At 36.4% G+C, this 21,373-nt stretch overlaps 2 protein-coding genes across 2 annotated transcripts in view; one reads left to right on the top strand and one right to left on the bottom strand.

The window, feature by feature from the left end:
- Positions 1–4,371: 4,371 nt before the first annotated feature.
- SVIP (small VCP interacting protein) lies at positions 4,372–14,546 on the top strand. Its single transcript, XM_080815978.1, has 4 exons — positions 4,372–4,573; positions 6,705–6,755; positions 7,227–7,340; positions 12,075–14,546. The coding sequence occupies exons 1-4, from the start codon at positions 4,520–4,522 to the stop codon at positions 12,087–12,089; spliced, it is 234 nt and encodes a 77-aa protein (XP_080672104.1). The 5' UTR covers positions 4,372–4,519; the 3' UTR covers positions 12,090–14,546.
- Positions 14,547–17,665: 3,119 nt separating this feature from the next.
- GAS2 (growth arrest specific 2) overlaps positions 17,666–21,373 on the bottom strand; it is a 116,995-nt gene continuing 113,287 nt past the window's right edge. Inside the window, exon 7 of the mRNA XM_080817508.1 lies at positions 17,666–18,850. Within this exon, the coding sequence (XP_080673634.1) occupies positions 18,632–18,850 (219 nt within the window). The 3' untranslated portion in view covers positions 17,666–18,631. The remainder of the gene's footprint in view (positions 18,851–21,373) is intronic.

Consider the following 21,373-nt stretch of genomic DNA (forward strand, 5'->3'; position numbering starts at 1 on the left):
GGAAAATACCTAAAAGTTTGAATTTTACCAAGTGATAGTAACAGTATATTTGGTGTAAAAAAAGAAGTCACTGAAATTTAAGATATAGTGACTATAGCAATAGAAATAGTTCAAACTGAAGCAAAATGGAAAATGATTAGCTCCTTGATGAATTGTGAGATAATATCAAGTGATCTAACATATGAATAATTAGGAATGTCTGAATGCAGTAGGATGGGAGTAAAAAAAATTCCCCAAATATTTCCAATTTGGTGAACATGAATCCCACAAATCCAGAAATTTTAATAAACACCAAGCAAGATAAAGACCAGAACTTACCAAAGTACCTGATAGTCAAACTACTGAAAAACACCAAAAAGGGAAAGGAAACATCATGAGAGACTGGGGTATATCATCATCAGAAAACAAGTAAACCAGGATGACATCTTTAAAGGAAAAAAAAAAATCAACTTAAGCTTTATATGGAGCAAAGATATCCTTCAAAACTGAAAGGAAAAATGCAGAATATTTTCTCCAGAAAAGAAGAGCCAAAAAAAAAAAAAAAAAAAATCACTAGCAGACTTGCAGGATAAAGTTCTTTAGGCGGAAGGAAAATGATATCAGATAAATTTTTGGATCTTCATGAAACAATGAAGAGCTCTGGAAATGATATATATATGTGTAAATATAAAAGGATTCTAATTTTTAATTTAAAAAATAATTGACTGTTCTAAGCAAAACTAACATTTTGGTGTTAATAACATGCAGTGATAAAATATATGGCAACAATAAGGGGTGGGAGAGGGCTAATGGAAATACAATTCCTTGAAAGCTTATATTTTACACAAAAAGTATATTGTTTGAAGGGAGACTCAGATGTTAAGGATACATACTGTAAATACTAGAGAAACTGACACACACACGAAGAGATAAAGCTATTCGTGAAGATAAATATGGAATGCTGAAAATTCACCCGAAGAAGAAGAAAAAAAGAACAGATTTGAAAATAAAACAAATGGCAAGATGATTGATCCCAAACTGATCAATAGCTACATTAAATGCAAATGGCCTAAACACTTCAACTAAAACGAAGTAGAGAACTGTGAAGGATTTTCAATTTTATTTCTGAAATATAACAGGTTAGACTACCATACTTTTATAGACACTGGCAGAAAACAAAGGACTTTGTTACTTCAAGTGCATGCTTACATTGTTTTCCTTTGACTCCCAAGCCCCACGGAGGGGCAGGTAGGCCCAGGTGGATGCTGTGCACACAGTGGGTTTGTATCACAGCTAAGGAAGCCCCAGTCTTCTATAAGGGGTTACTACCAAACCTACCCAACTTTTGCTCTGGAGGAGACATAATCTCTATTATGCTAGATAGCAAACAAACCTGCTCCAGAGGAGAATATATCTTCCAAGTTTGCTTATTGTACAAACATCCTTGAAAAGGATATTATTGGAGCTCGATGAACATTTTATACTGATAAAAGGTTCACACAAAATAATAATCATAAACATATGCACTCAATAACAGAGCATCAAAATATGTCAAGCAAAAACTGGACTGGAAGAATTCAAAGAACAGACAAATCCACAATTATAACTGAAATATAAACATTCCTCTCTTAGAAATGGATGAGAAAATCAAATGACATTACCAGCCAATTATCTTACTGATATTTAAAGAATACCCCAACATAAACAGAACACATATACTTTTAAAGTACACCATGAGACAATAAAACAGACCATCTACTGAGCCATAAAGTAACTCTAGGTGGATTTCATAGGACTGAAGTGATAATATGTACTTTGGTCACACACACACACACACACACACACACACACAATCAAAAAAACATTTTAGAACTAATTATAGAATATAAAAGTTCCATAAAGTAGACAAAAGATTTTAACTATTTCTAAAAAGATATTCAAATAGCCAAGATGTACATGAAAATGTGGGAAATGCAAATTAATACCACTCTACACCCATTTGAATTTGTGAAACTTAAAAAGCTGACCAAAAAAAAAAAAAAAAAAGTTTATGGTACCAACTTTTGCTAGAATAAGAAGCAATTGGTACTTTCTTACTTACATCATTGGTATGGAAATGGCAAAAGCACTGTAACTTACAAAAAAAAAATTCCTAACAGTTTCCCATACATGTGAAATACGACCCAGTTATTCCACTCAGTTGTTCACAGAAGAGAAATAAACATGTTCACACAAAGAATTGTACATGACTATATAGAGCTTTGTTCATAACAGCCTGAAAGTGCAAACAGCCCATTAAGTCCATGGATAAAAAAACTGAGTTTTCAAATGTTGTATATCAGACCACCCGGGTGGCTCAGTTGGTTAAGCACTGGCTTTTGGTTTAGGCTTGGGTCATGATTTTGGAGTTATGGGATCCAGTCCCCCACTGGGCCCTGTGCTCAGCATGGAGACTGCTTGGGATTCTCTCTCTTCCTCTCCCTCCCCCACCCCCCGCCCCCGCTCCTATTCTCTCTCCCTCAAGTAAATTAAAAAAAAAAAAAAAAACTTCAAAACAAAACTAAAAATAAAAGGTATAGTTATTTATCTGATGAGCATGGAGTATTGTATAGAATTGCCAAATCACTATATTGTACACTATAGAAACCAATACTGTTAGAAATAGAAACCAATGCTGGATTTAGGAACTTACACACAATTACACAGATGAACTTTAAAAACTTTATTTTAATGGAAAGATAAAGCACATATGATATTCCATTTATCTGGAACTCTAGGAATATAATCAACCTATAGAGATAGAAAACAATCAGTGTCTATGGAAAATGGGAATATATGTGGAAATAAATGGGAAATAAATAAATGAGAAAAATCCCATGCTCAAAGATCAGCATTAATATTGTTAAAATGTCCATACTACCAAAAGCAACCTACAGATACAATGCAATCCCTATCAAAATTCCAATGTCATTTTTCACAGAAATAGAAAAACATCCTAAAATTTGTACAGAACCACAAAGAATCTGAATTGCCAAAGCAATCTTAAGAACAAGGCTAGAATCATCACATTTCCTAATTTCAAACTATATTACCAAGCTATTAGAATCAAAGCAGTTCAGTTTGGCATAAAAACAGACATAAACATCAATGGAGCAGAACAGAAAACCCAGAGATAAATGCACATACATATATATGTTCAGTTAATTTTTGATAAAGGATCCTAGAAGACACAATGGGAAAAGGGTAGCCTCTTCAAGAAATGGTGTTGGAAAAACTTCACAGTCACATGCAAAAGAACAGAAATGGACTTCTTAACACCATACACAAAAATCAAGTCAAGTGGATTAAAAACTTGAACATAAGGCCTGAAACCAAAAAGCTAGAAGAAAGCGTAAGCAGTAAGCTCCATGACATTGGTCTTAGTGATATTTTGGATTTGACAACAACAGCAAAGGCAACAAGAGCAAAAATAAACAAGTAGGTCTACATCAAACTAAAAAACCTTCTACACAGCAAAGGAAACTACAAACAAAATGAAAAGGCTACCTATGGAATGGGAGAAAATATTTGTAAATTACGTATCCGATAATGGGTTAATATCTAAAATATACAAGTAAATCCTACAACTCAAGAGCAAAAAAAACCAAATGACCAATTTTAAAAAATGGGCAAAGAGTCTAAATGGACATTTTCCCAACAACATGTGAATGGCCAACAGGTCCATGAAATGTTGCTCAACATCAGTTATCAGGGAAATGCAAATCAAAACCACAATGAGATATCAGGTCATGCGTGCTATGATGTCTATTTCCAAAAAGAGGAGATAATTGCTGTCCAGGATGTGGAGAAAAGGGAACCCTGTGGCTATTGCTGGAACTGTCAACTGGTAAAGCCACCATGGAAAATATGGAGAATCCTTAGAAACTAAAATTAAAACTACCATATATATGATTAATTAATTAATATGATTAATATATATGATTAATTAATTAATCCTATTTTGGGGTATAAGGTCAAAAGGAAGAGGGCATTATCATAAAAACATGTCTGTAACCCTATGTTCATTGCAGTTATTACAATAGCAACGTAGGGAAACAACTTAATGTGTCCACTAACAAATGAATAAATACAATACGGTATATCTATTTCTCTCTCCGCATCTCTCTCTCTGCCCCAAAGCAGCAGGCTTTTCCTCACAGGGAGGCCTTGTCTGCCCGCCTGGGACGGCCCAGGCGCTGCAGGGCTGGGCAGGGCTGGGCAGGGCTGGGCGCGGTGGGGAGTCTCCTCTTGAGGGAGGTGGTGCGAGGCAGGGGCGGGGCGGAGATACGAAGGGGGCGGAGTCTCGGTAAGGGGTGGAGCGGGGAGGAGCCGGGGACGGGGCGGGGCGTTGCCGCAGAGGGGCGGGGCGGAGCGGAGCCGACGCGCAGATCCCGGTTGGGGGCCGGCCGAGCGCTGCGAAGCTGGGAAGCCTGTCTGACCGCGCAGTTGGCACTGCCGGGTCTGGGGCGGTCCCAGAAGAGGACCCCCAGCCGCGCTCCCGATGGGTATGTGCTTTCCCTGTCCGGGGGAGACCGCGCCTCCCTCGCCGGACCTGGTGAGTAAGGCCGCGTCCCCATGCCCCCCGGTTCCCGTGTGGCCGACCCGCGCCGCGCGCACCTGTTCTCCGGAGGGGCGCGCCAGGAGGCCCCGAGCTGTAGGCACCGGGGCCGTTGGAAGCGGGGGCGCGGGCTGGAGAGCTAGCCGCTGGTGGGTGTCTGGTGGCGAAGACGTGTGGACGCGCTTCGGGGGACTTCGGGTCAGGCGGCGGGACCTGAGCCGCCGCCGCCGCCGCCGCCTCCTCCGAGTCGCTCTCTCCACTTCCGTTACAAAAAATTGCCCACAGGCGGCACCACGGTGTTTACCTTTCGCAGACTTGGGCGAAATTGGGAGCTCGTAAGACGCAGGCGTACGCAGACGGTGCGGTGTACGGGCCATTCTTGGCGGTGCGGTGGATGGAGTCAGGGTGCGAAAAGAGTTCCTCTCTTCGTCTCCCGACGTGTTTAATCTTCTAGGAGATGTGCATTTTCCTGTGTCTGTACCAACTGTTTAAAGAAGGTGCTCGATAAAGTCTCTTACGCTCCTCCTGTGCTTTATTGGATATCGTAGTAATCAATGATTTCCCATTACTCTTTCTCTCTCTCTTTCAAGTTCTTCCTTTTAAAACAATACGGATTTTTACATAGTAAAGAGGGTACAATTTGTAACCCATGTTTTGCACATAAAAATGCAGGATGCCCACTATTTTTAAGTTATTTAAATTAGAAGTATTAGACAAATTTTAGATTAAAGAATACATTTTAAAAAATAGATGTGCCTCATGTAATATTGGGGACGCACTTAAACTAGAAATTAGTCATTGTCTAGCTGAAATTCCTACTTAAGTAAGTGGTTGGTGGTACAATCCATTTATAATTTTGTAGCTTTCTGTTTACAACAGTATCTTTACATTAATAGTCCTTACAGGGTGCTGATAACAGAAAAGCTAAATTTCTCTGTTCTCCTATCTGAAAATTCGTTGAAGGAACTGAGTTAATGAAATACATTAACTCTTCAGCCATTTGATTATGGGTACTAAAAATGACCTGGAAAGTCGATATGGGAAAATTTACCTGGTCTTTCTTGCTACAGTTATTTTTAAATGTTGTTAACTTTGATTATATGGCTGTTAATAAAATACCAATATACTAGCATTTGTGAAGCCCTCCCCCTCATCGCCACAGATAAACACATGGCTCACGACTTGAATGTCATTTTATCTTTGGAGCTTATTGGGGACCACCCTAACTAAAATAGATCCCCTACTACACCACCCACTCATCTTCCATTTCTTATCCACCATACTCATCTTTATGTTTTCTCGAAGCACTTACTACTATTTAACAGACATGTATTTACTTGATTATATTTACCTGAGTCCCCCTCATAGGAATGTAAGTTCCATGTATATGGAAACGTTTGTCTGTGTTTTTTCATTGCTGCAACCTCAGCACCTAGAAAAGTTCCTGAGGCATGATAATTGCTCAGTAACTATTTGTCCAGTGGATGAATGAATGTATGTATTGTGGTATGAAAAACAAAGGAGCTGTTAACACAGCTGCCAAGAGAATTCTGTTTGCTGTCTTATGTATTTAAAGAATTTATAACTTATAATTGTTAATAATAGTAATACATGGTATAAAAGTAATATCCACTGTTTCCCAACATGGAGTAGTACCTCTTACAAATTTCCTTCAGGGCTTCATGTCCTACACAATGAGATTAGCCCATTTCATTCATGAACATTTCCTGAAAATACCAGCCTACTTCAAACCACAAATTTCCTTCCTTTGCCTTATTAAGTGTCATTTGTTTTATTATTGCCCTGACTAGCTTGTAAGACCCTTTAAAAAAAAAAAAGGCAAATGAATTTTTTTATAGGCTAACCTGAATGTATGTATATATGCATATGTAATATATATTATGTATATGTGTCTTATCATGTGCTTATTTGAAAACCTATGGATTAGAAGACTGAAATTCAGGAAGTTAAGTATTTCACAAACATTGTAAATAGTGGCAGTCTTAGTGGGACATTTTGAACAAGTACTAAATATTTTTGTAAATTGGTTATATTATCTCTAAGATATAAATTATCCATAATAATGTTTCATTTTATTTTAAAACATTTTTTTACATGTTTTCTTTAGGAAGAGAAAAGAGCAAAGCTTGCAGAGGCTGCAGAGAGAAGACAGAAAGAGGTAAGAATAGAAATAAAATTCTGCTCATGTAGATAATTGTGTACTTCATTCTATTTATTACTAGCATTGCTAAAGAAAATGGTGTCTGATAACCTGTAAATTTACATGTAATCATTTTTCAAAATGATTTCTATATCTCTATAGGTTATATTGATGCATTTATATCATTTAATGCATGAAAATTATAGGTGTCTTCTGTAATGTGAGATGCCCCTTTAATAACTTTCTTCCTTCGGATTATATGATGATGCCTTATAAAACACTGACAAATTTGAAATTCAGGGAGAAAATACCCAATGAAGAAATGATAATATGTTTTATATAAAGCTGTTATAGAAATAGTCTAGTTCTTTATAACCAAAGATAAAACCCCTTATCTCCAAAGAAAAACCTAAAAAGCAACAAACACCTTTTGGATACTAAATACTGATATTTGTTGTTTTTCTGTACCACTTAATAAATTTTCTAAAGGCTGCATCTCGGGGCATTCTGGATGTTCGGTCTGTGGAAGAAAAGAGAAAGAGAAAGGAAAAACTAGAAAAACAAATGGCTGAATCTGGGCCCCCACCAGAAGGTGGACTTAGGGTAAGTACTAAAATTTATTAAAGGTTTAATTTACCTGGAGTTTTTAAAACCTTCAGTAACAGTCTATTGAATAATTTTCTCTTGCAATGGATTATCAGGAAATTTTGAATAAATTTAAAAGCATGAAAAGTAGAGATTGGAAGAAGTGCCAATTTATTTGGACATTGCAACATTCATTGTAATAGATTTGCCTTCTTTTTCCCAAAAGGAAAATAGATTGTTTTTCCAGATTATCTTGACACTACATCTTAGTACTTTATATTAATATAATTAATACTAATACATAGGAAACTTAATATGAAGAGTATAACGAAGAACATAAAAATCACCCCAATTCTGTGTCATTTTGACAAACATCATTTCTAATATCCATTTATTCATTAATCCTATTAAATTGGATTACACTATGGTTTCTTTTTTTTATATATAACCTATATTTTTTCACTCAGTAATTTGAGGTCTTTGAGCTTTCTATTGTCAGTCATTATCATGGTTAAGTAAATTGGACAGTAGGGTGTATGGGAGGGTGGGGAGTATAATACATGTACCTCATACCTCCCAATGTAGCAATTGCAGTTCTTGACACTGGAAATATAATGATGGACAAGTTAAACAGGTCCCAGAACTTGGGGATCTTTACTGTCTGCCAAACTATAAAGGTTTTATTTTACACGTTAAAGCTCAAGAAAAAAACTGTTCAGATATTAAGATTTTATTCTTTGATCCATTTTTAAAGGAAATAAATTTCTTAAATATATTTGTGAAAATCAATATCCTGAATTTTACTTGTTTATATTTAACTTGTCAATGATTTATTAGCACTTATTTTGCTGATTTACTGTCTTCTCAATTCTGTTTGCTTTTTTTAAATTCTAATTTTAAAAAAAAAATCTAGTTAATATACAGTGTTACCTCAGTTTCAGGTGTACTACATAGTGATGCAACTTCTCGACACATTTTGCTATGCTCACTTCAAGTGTAGCTACCCTATCACCATACAACACTATCACAATACCACTTTTTTTTTTTTTGCTCCTAAAACTATATCTATAAATACATACATGTATGTATCCTCCTAACCTGTGAGGCAGGCCACTTAGGAGCCTCCTGATCAGAGGTGATTCTGGCTCAGTGCTATAACATAGGAATAAGATTTATCCGTGTGTGTTTCACCATTGTATATTCATCTAATTTTTTTAATAAGTGAAATTAATAGAAAACAATTTTTTAAAAGATTTTAAATTTATTTATTTGACACAGAGAGATCACAAGTCGGCAGAGAGGCAGGCAGAGAGAGAGGGGGAAGCAGGCTCCCCACTGAGCAGAGAGCCCGATGTGGGGCTCGATCCCAGGACCCTGAGATAATGACCTGAGCTGAAGGCAGAGGTTTAACCCACTGAGCCACCCAGGTGCCCCTAGAAAACAAATTTTTTATCATTAACTTTTAACAACGTATAGAATAATCAGTTTCAATGGTAAGGTAAATAACTGTGACCATCGTGCTTATATTTTTTTATATACTTCTACAATAGAGTAGAATAAATCTACCATAAAGTAAAATAGTTGGTTGATACAAAGTCAAATATTTATCAGAAGTATAGATGTTTAATTATTCCACTGAGATATAGGTCTCTGCCACTAGGTTTACTTTATGGAAGTTTCTCAAAAACAAACAAAAAAATTATGAAAAATTGTAGGACTGGAAATGATGCTGAGTTACTGAGTGGCAATTAAAATCATATACAATGTTATAAGAAGACGATACTTACATATAGCCAGAATCAAGAAGATACTTATTTGACATATTCTAACCTAACCAGTTTCACATCAGCTTTTAAACTCTAGGAAAAAAAGAACCTTTCTTTTTTTTTTTTTTTTTTAAGATTTTATTTATTTATTTGACAGACAGAGATCACAGGTAGGCAAAGAGGCAGCCAGAGAGAGAGGAAGGGAAGCAGGCTCCCTGCTGAGCAGAGAGCCCAATGCGGGGCTCCATCCCAAGGACCCTGGGATCATGACCTGAGCCGAAGGCAGAGGCTTTAACCCACTGAGCCACCCAGGTGCCCCAAAAAGAACCTTTCTTAATTAAACCTGAAGCATAGCCTGAAACCTATACATTAGAAATAAATTAGGCCATGTACTGCTTCTGGTCTCTTCAGAAGTGCTCAGAATTAGAATCATCCCGATTTTAAATTCAGTACCTGTTTTTCTTTGTGTACTGCTCTTACAGGAGAGCTCTCTGGTTCCATTAATAAAAATCACCCTCAAAGCCATCAAAGTTGGACAGTGGCTCATTCTGATAAACCACAACTGTTGCACACTGTGTCATTTTCCTTTGGAATATTCCTAAGCACTTCTACCATAAATACATTAGCTTTTTTTTTTTTTTTAAGATTTTATCCATTTATTTGACAGACAGAGATCACAAGTAGGCAGAGAAGCAGGCAGAGAGAGAGAGGGGGAAGCAGGCTCCCCACTGAGCAGAGAGCCTGATGCGGGACTCGATCCCAGGACACTGGGATCATGACCTGAGCCGAAGGCAGAGGCTTTAAACCACTGAGCCACCCAGGCGCCCCATAAATACATTAGCTTTAAGGGACATGCTCCTTTCTCTTTGACCATCTATGTAGATCATCAAAAGCATACAGTGAAGTTCAAAATCAATTTTTAGAGGCTCAGAACTAACAGAAGGGGGAACATAAGGCAGAGTGTGACTTTAATTTTCAACCCTTCTTGGCCTAGGATCCTGTAAAGACTGCTGCCACGCCTGTTCTACAAACTGGCCTGGAGTGTCCTATTATGTAGCTAGATTCTTCCTAACCAGACTCCATAGTATGAAGAAAACATGTCCTTTCCCTGTGTTCATGAACACTACATCTTCGTCTCCTGACTAGCTCTGCCTAGGATAATTGGCATTGGCAATGCTCACTATCTTCTGGAAAGGCAGCTTTATTATTTTTTTTATCTTTTTAATTTCTTTGTATTGATATACAATGTTACATTAGTTTCAGGTATACAACATAGTGATCCACAAGTCCATACATTATGCTATGCTCACAAGTATAGCTGCATCTTTCATAACCCTGCTACAGTACCATTGACTGTATTCTCCAAACTCTACCCTTTTTCCCCATGACTTATTCATTCCATAAGTGGAAACCTATATCTCCCAGTACCCTTCACCCATTTTGCCCATCCTCCCACGCCCTCCCCACCAACAACCATCAGTTTGTTCTCTGTATTTATGACTCTGTTTCTACTTTTTAAATATTTTTTGTTGTTTTTTAGATTCCACATGTAAGTGAGATCATATGGTATTTGTCTTTCTCTGACTTATTTCACTTAGCTTAATACCCTCTCATTCCATCCATGTTGTTGCAAATGGCAAGACCTCATCCTTTTTTTAATGGCTGAGTAATACTCCCTATTGTGTGAGGGGAAAGGGCACACACAGCACACCTTCTTTATCCATTCATCTATCAATGGCCACTTAGATTGCTTCCATATCTTGGTTGTTGTAAAGAATGTTGTGATAAAGATACAGGTATATAGATCTCTTCAAATTAGTGTTTTCATTTTCTTTGGGTAAATACCCAGTAGTGGAAATACCAGATCATACGGTATTTCTATTTTTAATTTTTTGAGGATCCTGCCCCCATACTGTCTTCCATAGTGGCAGGGCAGCCTTATTTTAAGAAGTGAGTGTGGTGCTGACATCCAGGTGCACCCTAATATCAGTACAGGATATAACAGTACAGGAGTAGTGCATGTACTCTCATGCAGTGGCTTTCAATTCTAGCCATGTGGTGGGAACTCAGGAGGAGCTTTCTAAAAAGATTGACCCTTGGGTCCCACCTCATACCAATCAGAATCTCCGAGAGTGGGAGAGTGGAATTTAGTCACCAAGACGTTTTTAAGCTCCTCAACCTAATGCCAACTCTAGTGTTTTTAACACTAGTCTTCAGAGATACATTGTGGGAAATAGAGTCCCATGCTAAAAACAAAACAAAAACAAACAAACAAAAAAATTTAAATCCTGGATCCTATATTGTATACTGAATCCTTTTCTTAGAAATTAAAAAAAAGGCACAGTGTTCAAGTCTCTAAGAAATCCTAAAATAAACAGAAGCATCCTTACTTGGATTAACCCTGAACTTTCAAAACTGAAATACAGATTTTTAAAAGAATATGTAACACCCAGTAAAATTTCTTGGATGTACATGAAAACCACTCCTCAAGAGACTGGTAAATACCTGGTACCATCCCAGTGGCTTTTTCCAGAATTTACTGCTGCAGATTTTATAGAGTTGCTTGAACAGAACAACAGAGTTACTCAAGTCAAGCAAGAAAAAACTTGGACAAACCATTACTTAATTTCTGCAAGTTCTTAGTTCCCTGCCTCAAACAGGAATTCCTCTGTTTTTTTTTTTTTAATTGGTTTCATTGTTTTTATTTTGTGGTGTTTTGTTTTATTTTTCCTGGACTGATTATTGGATATTTGGGATTTCACTACCCATTAATCTGCCCAGATATTTTGTTTTACTTCTTTGTGTTTTTAAACAATTATATATCTTATTTCAGATGTTTGACCATAATGGAAAATCATACTTATCACTACTATGCACAGAAATCATTTTGCATTTGTATAGCCCACATTCCTATTTTTGTTCACGAGGATGTTTTAACATAACTTTAAATAAAATTTACTTTTCTCCATGTATTTTTCTTTTCTAGTGGACAGTTTCATAAGCATAACATGGGTGGAAAAGTCTGTTGCCATTAATGAATATCTTCAATCAAGTGGATGTCCTCAGCTTACTTTCTTCTCTTTGAATAAATGAAGATTCAGACTTTGCAATTTTAGTGCCATTAAATGCAGTCAGTACTTTTCAATATTGATATACTGAAAATGCTTTTGATGTTCAAACTTAGAAAATGCCAGACCTTTCATTAAATACTTATTTTCTTATATTTGCTCTTCTGCAGACAGTAGGCGATTTGCCCTTATTTAGTAGTTAAAACATGGACCAAAATAGTGAATAAATACATATCGCATGTAAAAAGTCTGCCTATATCTCAGACATTAAAGTTTGCTATTGTATTTTCTCTCCTTTGTAAAATGACGTTGCAATTTATAGTTTTCTGCTTAACCTTGTATCTCTTTTTATTTCATTATTTATGAAGGCTTTTGCTTAAACATACAGACTTCGTGCCTTTAAACTGTTCATCAGGGAAAATTTTGAAAAATCATTTGAAGGGCTTATGTGAAGGAACACCGTAAATTTTTATAACTTACTAAGTAATATTTGTAGAAAATTATGAATTTCTCCTAATTTGTTTTCTATTTCTGTGGCTTATAAAATTAATACATGGTGTTTTACATTGCAATAAAGTGTTTTTTTGCTTGCTGAATTTAAAATTATATATTAGTAGTGCCATCAGAGGGCAGTGATGGACTGTTATACAATATCAGATTCAGCTCTAAAGATCTTTGTAGTAACTGAGTGAGTTAAACTAAGAATCTGGATGGGCTATACTGAGTAGTAATATATTTTTCCAAATTTCACAGGTGTTTTTATTCTTTAGTATTTATTAAAGAATGATCGTAAGATTTGTACAGATGTGAAATTGCCAGTACAAACATGAATATATGAAATAGAAACATGTCAGTACTGTATTTTAAAAAGTCTACTTTAAGCATAAAATACTATGAGGTTAATTCTGTGGTATTGGGAGTCATAAACTTTTCTCGTTTGTGTTTATTAGAAACATGAGTTTATAGCATTTCTGCTTTTTGAGTTTTCCTTTCTTGTGTATAATAAGCTAAAATACAAGAATTTCTCTAACTTTTAATTTATTTGCTCTTTTGGATGACAGGGCCACAATCTGAGCCCTAAATTAGAATTCATAGATAGTAAGTACCAATAGGGATTATAAATTAAATAGACCAGCTCATTTGATCTACAGAAAGAAACTGAGCCATTATTGTGCTCATCCCTCCCACAAGGCTTACATTATATAGCAGTATATTGTATATGTTAATTTTAAAGAGTTTGAACTATGGTGTAATTCTCTTGACTCTTGTTTGGAAAAATTACTTTTTCTATTATGTATAGAATAGTTTGTGAATATCCAGTGAAGACATATATTTAGACAGGCTCAATTTTCTTCATCCTTTTGAATATTAGTGGTATTTTTGTTCACAAAGGATAGTGAAATCATTAAACTTTATTTTGGAAATAAAATTCTTGACTTTATGAACATGATTAATTTTTCCAAGGCAGAAAGGAAGAAAGATCCTCAATAGCTGAATAGATATAGAACCAAATCATATTATCCTTGAACTGTACAAATCCTTCCTTCTGCTTTAATATATAAAGAACAATTTTATCTGTACTACCTTAAGAATTACAACTTGGGTTGGTGTAAACAAAGGTTTATATCCAGGGGATAATGCCCTATTTCTAATAGGGTTTATATCCAAATAGCATGCTTATTTACTATTGAACCATGAATGTATGTTGGTGTATTGCCGTCTGGGAACAATGGGATATGCTCCACCAGCCAGTCATGCATGGCCTGCCTCCGTGGATTTAATCCGCATTCCCCAAAAACCACAAGGGATGCATTGGCTAAGGCGTGATACTAAAATGCTAAGAATAGTTTTAGGAAGGGGAAGGGAAAAGAGGAGATGAGATGCTTGATAGAAAACCAATCAGTGACTACTAAAAAAAAAAAAAAAAAATTGTACATATACATCCAAGCATCTCCCTCATCAAGTTATGAATCAGTTCCTGATGGGAACCTTAACTTGGAGCCAGTTTCTCACAAATCATCATTTAAATAGGAAAGTATAGTATAATGCTTAATATGTGACCCAAACCCTCCAAAATATTACTAAAATATAACTAAAACAGTAAAATGCATATATGTCAACTATCATGTTCAGATGTAAAATGCTAAAACTATGGCTTCTTAATTCTAATCATCAAGCTAACATGAGTGGTAACAAAAAGCTGTATATCATCACACAGCCCCTTTGTTGACATGCTGCATGTTGTTTTAAAACATCTATAAGTGCTACTATGGTTCCACCAATTGTATTGGAATGTAATTAATAGTTTTCACACACATGGTTTGTTAAAAATTCTGTATTGCCTTATGCGGACACAAATATACATTTTTCCTGTATAAAACTTGACTTTGGCTGTCTCTTTAACAAGTTTTTTTTTGTTTTTTTTTTTTAAAGATTTTATTTATTTATTTGACAGAGATCATAAGCAGGCAGAGAGAGGGGGAAGCAGGCTCGCCGCTGAGCAGAGATCCCAATGCAGGGCTTGATCCCAGGACCCTGGGATCATGACCCGAGCCGAAAGCAGAGGCTCTAACCCACTGAGCCACCCAGGTTCCCTCTTTAACAAGTTTTATCTTCACTCTTTTTTTTTTTTTTTTTTTTTTTTTATTTATTTGACAGACAGAGATCACAAGTAGGCAGAGAAGCAGGCAGAGAGAGAGGAGGAAGCAGGCTCCATGCTGAGCAAAGAGCCCGATGCAGGGCCCGATCCCAGGACCCTGGGATCATGACCTGAGCCGAAGGCAGAGGCTTTAACCCACTGAGCCACCCAGGCGCCCCTACCAACAAGTTTTATCTTCATTACGTATTAAATAATTAGAAGTTAGGTGAATGGTAGGGAAACCATGACACATCTCTTTGGGATGAACGAGAACAACAGAGCTAATTGCTGTTTGGTATGTTCATAAAATCCCTGAATTTATAGCTAGGCATGCTTCTTTTTCTATACTCTGAAGGAGAGATGATATTGTTAGTTTTCTGTTTTCATAGAGAAATAGCAAAATAATACAAAGTTTCTAGCTTTCCTCCTTGGTACCCCAGGAGAATTGACATCAGTTTTGAATTTTCCTTTTCTCCAACAGTTCAACGTGTTTATCTTCACTAAGAATTATTCTATGCCCTTAGAAGAAAAAGTAACTTGTCAGTTTTAGTTTCAAGTAATATCTGAGTAAATAGGTCAGTAAGAGAGAGGTAGGTAGCTAGGCATCCCTCTCTGTGTTGACATTTAAGGTGTGCGGTGTTTTTTTTTAACATTTTCAAAAAGCATCTCAGATCCCCATGACTATCGCATGTGCTTTAAATTGATGCAAATGTGGCTCCATAGCCATTTTCTTTGATTTTCTCAAAAGCCATTTAGAAGGCATTTGTATATTTCACAAACTTTGAACAAGTTTTGGGTTGATTCAGAGAAGTTTGTTCCAACAACTCAAACAGTTTAAATTTCTCATATGACATAACTTTTTTATTATCCTATTCTAGATATGTCTCATTTTGCAAATATTGCCTCTAAATATGATTATTATGGCCTGAGAACTGAAAATTCATAAATTACTTGACCTGAATATTATACTTTATTATATCTTCGATCACACTGCCTATTCTTATAGCACCATACTTAAGTTTCAAATTAATCTCCTCTAGTTACAGACAGGTTTGAGCCTGTTTTCACAAGTACTTCAAACATAATCTCAAATGGACTGAATTAGTTTTGCACACAGATTGACTCTTCCTAAGCTATTTTTCTGAAATTGGTTTTGTCACATAAGTCAGAAGTCAAGTTATCTTAACTCCTTACTCTATACTTACTTCCTAAGATTTTCTTTTCTCATTCTACATTTCTCAGATAGCTAGGGTATAAGTAACAGACATACTTAAAATAGGTTAAAAAAATACCAAGCATCTCATGCAGACAATCAAATATCTACACACAAATTTGTAGAACTAATGAGTTTAGAAAGGTTCCAGAATACTAAACCAATATATGAAAATGTCATTTCTATTTCTATGTGCAAGTAATAAATAATCTGAAAATTAAGAAATAATTTCAATGATAGTATCATCACATAGAAGAAAATACTTGGGAAAAAGAAGTAAACGATTTGAACTAAAACCTTTAAAACACAGTTGAGAAGTTAGAAAAAAAAATCTAAATGGTTGGCACCATTGCATATTTATGGCAAAAGGTATTTTGCAAATGTAATTCAGTTAATGCCCCTAAAATGGGGAGGTTATGTTTTATTATCTAGATGGATCAAATCTAATCACATGGATCCTTAAAAGCAGAAAATCTTTCCAACCTGTGGCTTCAAAGAGATGTGAATAAAGAAGTATCATTGAGATACTATATTGCTGGCTTTGAAGACAGAGGAAAGACAAGAGCCAAGGAAATCAGGCAGCCTCTAGAAAGCGGAAAAAGCAAACGGATTCTCTCCTAGGCCCCTGCTGACACCTTGATTTTAGCCCAGTCACATCATCTCAAATTTCTGACCTATGAAACTATAACAATAAATTTGTGTTGTTTAAGCCACTAAGTTTCTGGTAATTTGGTACATTAGCATAGAAAACAAAATAGATGATTTTTTTAACCTATACATTTTTAAACTAAATTAATGAAATTAATTTTAATTCTTAAAGACATGGATATAGGGGCACCTGGGTGGCCCAGAGGGTTAAAGCCTCTGCCTTTGGCTCAGGCCATGATCCCAGGATCCTGGGATTGAGTCCTGCATCAGGCTTTCTGCTCAGCAGAGAGCCTGCTTTTCCCACCCCACCCCCCACCCCTGCCTGCCTCTCTGCCTACTTGATCTCTGTCTGTCAAATAAATAAATAAAATCTAAAAAAAAAAAAAAAAAATAGATATATTTATGGAAAAAGGTAAGAACTGGAGAAAGTTTTGATGAAAACATTATTGTAGATTCAGAGAAATTCAATGCTCGTATTAGTTTAGGAACATAAAAATCAAATCACTCAATGTATTTTAAAAGATACTACAATTATTACTGTTCCAAGGTGATTCTATTTCTGACAAAACTTTAATTAATTTTTTTCCCCAGAACGATAACCACCACTTCCAGTACCACCAAATTATACAATGCCTGTTGTTTAAAAACTTCACAAATAACAGGTTGTATGTACTTTGACTAAATCAGTCATGTGACAAACTGAGTCGCTTCCTCCCTGACTTTCTGGAGCAAGAAAGGTGGATTTTTTTGTTGTTGTTGAAAAATGACGAAATGACAAATTAATTCTGCCTGTACTTAAGATACTCAGGATTGCACTTAAGGGATTACCTATGATAATATCTAGGTTATCTGCTGAGGGGAACAAACAATGCCATCACCCAGCTGCCCAAAGTGAAGAAGCACTAGCTAACCCTAATTTGACCCTTCCTACAACTCTCAGGGGAAGTCGCCACTTGAAAATAATCTTTATTTCAGAATGAAGCATCGATATAGAGACAGATAATTTTTTTAAATTTATCTTTTTAATTCTTGAATCAGTGAGGACAATAGTTTGCTGCTTATGGGTACAAAACAGCCCTGTCCTAGGTATACAAGGGTATACATAAGTCTGTAACAACATCAGCTACAGTGTATTTACTTTACTAGACAGCATAGCAAAGTAGGATTAACTAAAGATATATTTTCGTAAGAAAATGCTTTAAAATAACATGAAGTCAATGAACACTTGACTGTACAATTTACTGTCAAAATATAAATGTATGTCAGCTTATGTGTGTGAATTACACTAAGTCAGTCTCAACACCGCCATGTGCTTAGGAATGTATGAAATACTTCATAAGCGATTCTCTAGAGGATGTACTGAAAACTTCCAAAAGTACCCCAGATATTTGGTCATAGATAAGGAATAAACTTTAAGGCAATCTTCCAAGCGAATGTAAACTTTTCTGAAGTGGCCTTTCCAGTAAAGTATTACTGTTGTGAACGCTCTGCACTTGTTTATGGTGCGGTTGAAGATTTTTTAGTACATATTATCACACTAATTGTCACTTTTTTAAAAATTAGCTTAAAAATCCTGCAATTATAAAAGTGTCTGGGGTGCTTTTTGTGGACATAAGGTAGGCACTTCCTGTTGACTGATCTAGAAATCCTAAGTATTTTCTTCTAAGAGCAGTTTTTATCTCTAGCTAGGATTGTATTTCTAACATGTGCTAAATACTGTGTTCACATACTGAAAAATAATAATTTGCCTACACTTTTTCTAATTTAAATCTGAGTTTAGAATTTAGTTGGTCATTTTCTACAGAAGCAAAAAAATAAATAGTGCTACTCTCTGAACATTTTTCAATAGTAATGACATTTTTCTGTCTGTTATTCCTTTTTCCAAAGTAATTTTCAGAGCATGTGGACTAAACTGACTACACTGGAGAAGTGGGTACAGGCCATTATGAGAGTCCCCTTATAGCGACCAACTAGTTTCATTTAATCTCCTTCTTAGCCTTATAATTGGCAGAGACCACAAGGTAATTATCTGGATTCATGTCCTTAAGGGTTGGTGATTTGCTCTGGATGGGGGATGTTTTGCCATCAACACGGGAGATCTGCAGCATCCGGCAGGGGTCATGTTTCAACAAATACCCTGCAAAAGTTTCCCATCCTCCTCCCACACGGACCATGACATGTTTGTTGTGCAGCATCTGAAATGAAAGAAGAGCAAAAGGATTACGTTCTGAAAATTCTTACAGTATCTCAAACCCACCTTCATTTCTAGCCCTGTTACTGTTTTTTGTCTGTCTTGTTTTTCATGCCCCATTGCTTTCCTACTTGGTGCCCAACATCTGAGTTAACATACAGTTTGTGAAAGAGGCTTTCTCTTTCCCATGTAAGTGGATCACGGGCACACATGCCCAGGATCCAGCGTCACCCTGCTATGGGAATCTAAGGGATCTAGTATAACCCCTTGTTTGGTTGAATGTGTCCAGAAAGTTCTCTCTGATTTTCCATTATAAACTCATCACTTCCTGCATTTTCTGCCCATTGCCTCAGTTAAGTGCCACATTCTTCTCACCATGTTATTCTCCTCTGAACCAGGACTCAAAAGACCATGGAAGTGTCTGCTATTGACTATAAAGTGAATAATCACACAAATAATATGAAATAGAATGGAAAAGTACCCCCCCACCACCAAACTGAAGTCTTCTCCAGACACTGAGCCCTTCAAGGTCAGATGTTGTTGAATGGCCATTTATTCCCCTTTACTCTTTTTTTTTTTTTCTAATTACTTAAAAGAATAACTTACCTTCCAGGCCCATGGACCATCTAGAGTTCCAGATTAACAAGGCTGCCGGTTAAAAAAGTGAAGAATATATGGTTCTTTTGATCTAGTAAAACCATGTCAGAGCTGTAGAGGTTTGGCATGGAGAGCCAAAGAATTTGATCTTGGCTGTTCCTCCATCATCAAAGACCCTGCTGACTCTGTTCCATGCCCACGAGGCAACGTAATCTTGGGAAGGACATATAGTGATGTGTGAGGGAATTTGAGGAATCATTTTCATCGCAGAGGCTATCAAATCTACTTGAATTTCTCTTGCTGTGTCAGTTTAAGATCTGGAGTTTTTTTACTCCCATCAAGTGGAAGATGATTTGTGCTTACTGCTTTCATTTACCTGTTGAGAAACTGATGGAAGTTCTGGACTCTTTTTGAATGCCTGTATCCACAAAAATCTGCATGTGTGTTTAGGGGTTTTGCAGACACCCAGAAATCCACCCATGGACTCAAGATAAATCCTGATGCATGTGGTTGATGTGAAGAAGTTTCAGATGTTGTGTAAAGTAACAATGTGCTGGATATCGATAAAAATGGAGACTCATGAAAAAGATGAAGTTAAATTTTACTCTACTGGTTATTCTCATTTAGAGAATAAAAACTATAATTAGAATAGAATTAGAATAAAGGACCTTCACAAACATCTAGATAGAAGTTTTTAAACTTATTTTGACATCAGAATCTACTCTGATTTGACATCAGAATGTCAAATGATATCTGATTTGACATCAGAATCTCAACAGGAAGCCCTGTCATATGAAGCAGACAAAAGGAGTCAGGATTCAGCTGTATCTCTTTCACCTCCCCTGGTCCTGCCAATAATACCATGATCTTGTTTTCCAGATGAAGATCCTGAGGCCCAGATCTTTGGTGTGATTTGCTGAGACTAGTGTCCAGATTTCCCGACTCTAGTCTAATACTTGCCCCACAACAGTTCTTCTTCATAAAGCAAAATCCATCAAGGCTTTTTATAATTGGACTGACCCATTTCCATTCCCACAAGCTTCTGTGTGTGTCTCCACTGCTTGCATCCAAAACTTGGAGTTACTGGGACAAAAATTGCAAAGGCGGGCATCCAAACAGTATTCTGACCCTTTCTCCCACTGTTCTAGAAAACAGCTTTGCCTATTGTTGATGTTCTGGCACTTCCTAGCCCTGCAAATTACATTTAAGAGTTGTCATTAAGCTTCCTAGCTATGAATGCCTGGCAGAATGCCCAAATTCGCCTGACTATGAACAGACTATTTCCACCAGAAGGAACCACCAGTCCGTACAATTTTTAGATAATTAGCTAACTCTGGAAAACAGTGAAAAGAAATGTTTTTCTGCCTGGCATATATGATCATTGAGATACAAACCCTTCTTGCAGATTCTTTAAAGAATCCACATGTGTAAAGTAAATCCAACATGAAACTGTTCTGCAGAATATGAAGAACATAAGAATTAAATTTCTGCCCACCTCGTCTTCCATATCCTTTCAATAGTTGAGCAGTAACGTGTAATTCTCTAAGAAGGTCAGTGGTCAAACTGAACAACGGTTTCAAGCATGGGATTAAGATTTCATGGCCATAAGCACTTACACCCTTGAAGGCAGAGATTTAAATTCCATGCCTTATCTTAATATGTGCTAAGTCTCAAGGAAAAAAAATAATAATAATGCCCATCCCCATCTCCACAAACTAAACCCCTACTATTTTAACCTAATAACAAATTAACCTGCTATAAACCACACTACTCTCAACTCTTCCCTCCCACCCCCTACAGTGCTTACTCTACAAAACCCCAGCCTTGAATTAAATGTATAATCTTCTAAATCACAGTAGAGAAGTTGAACTCCTGCTAGAAGAACTCTTTTCATCTCAGGGATTAGTGACGTTAGGCCAGTTGCAATTAA

The sequence above is a fragment of the Martes martes genome (assembly GCF_963455335.1).
Source record: "Martes martes genome assembly, chromosome: 10".
Lineage (NCBI taxonomy): Eukaryota > Metazoa > Chordata > Mammalia > Carnivora > Mustelidae > Martes > Martes martes.

Bases quoted from the DNA above. Each gene is read 5' to 3' on its own strand.
- SVIP (XM_080815978.1), top strand. From the start codon at position 4,520: ATGGGTATGTGCTTTCCCTGTCCGGGGGAGACCGCGCCTCCCTCGCCG. The intron at 4,574-6,704 runs GTGAGTAAGGCC...TGTTTTCTTTAG, and splicing joins CGCCTCCCTCGCCGGACCTG to GAAGAGAAAAGAGCAAAGCT. The intron at 6,756-7,226 runs GTAAGAATAGAA...AATTTTCTAAAG, and splicing joins CAGAGAGAAGACAGAAAGAG to GCTGCATCTCGGGGCATTCT.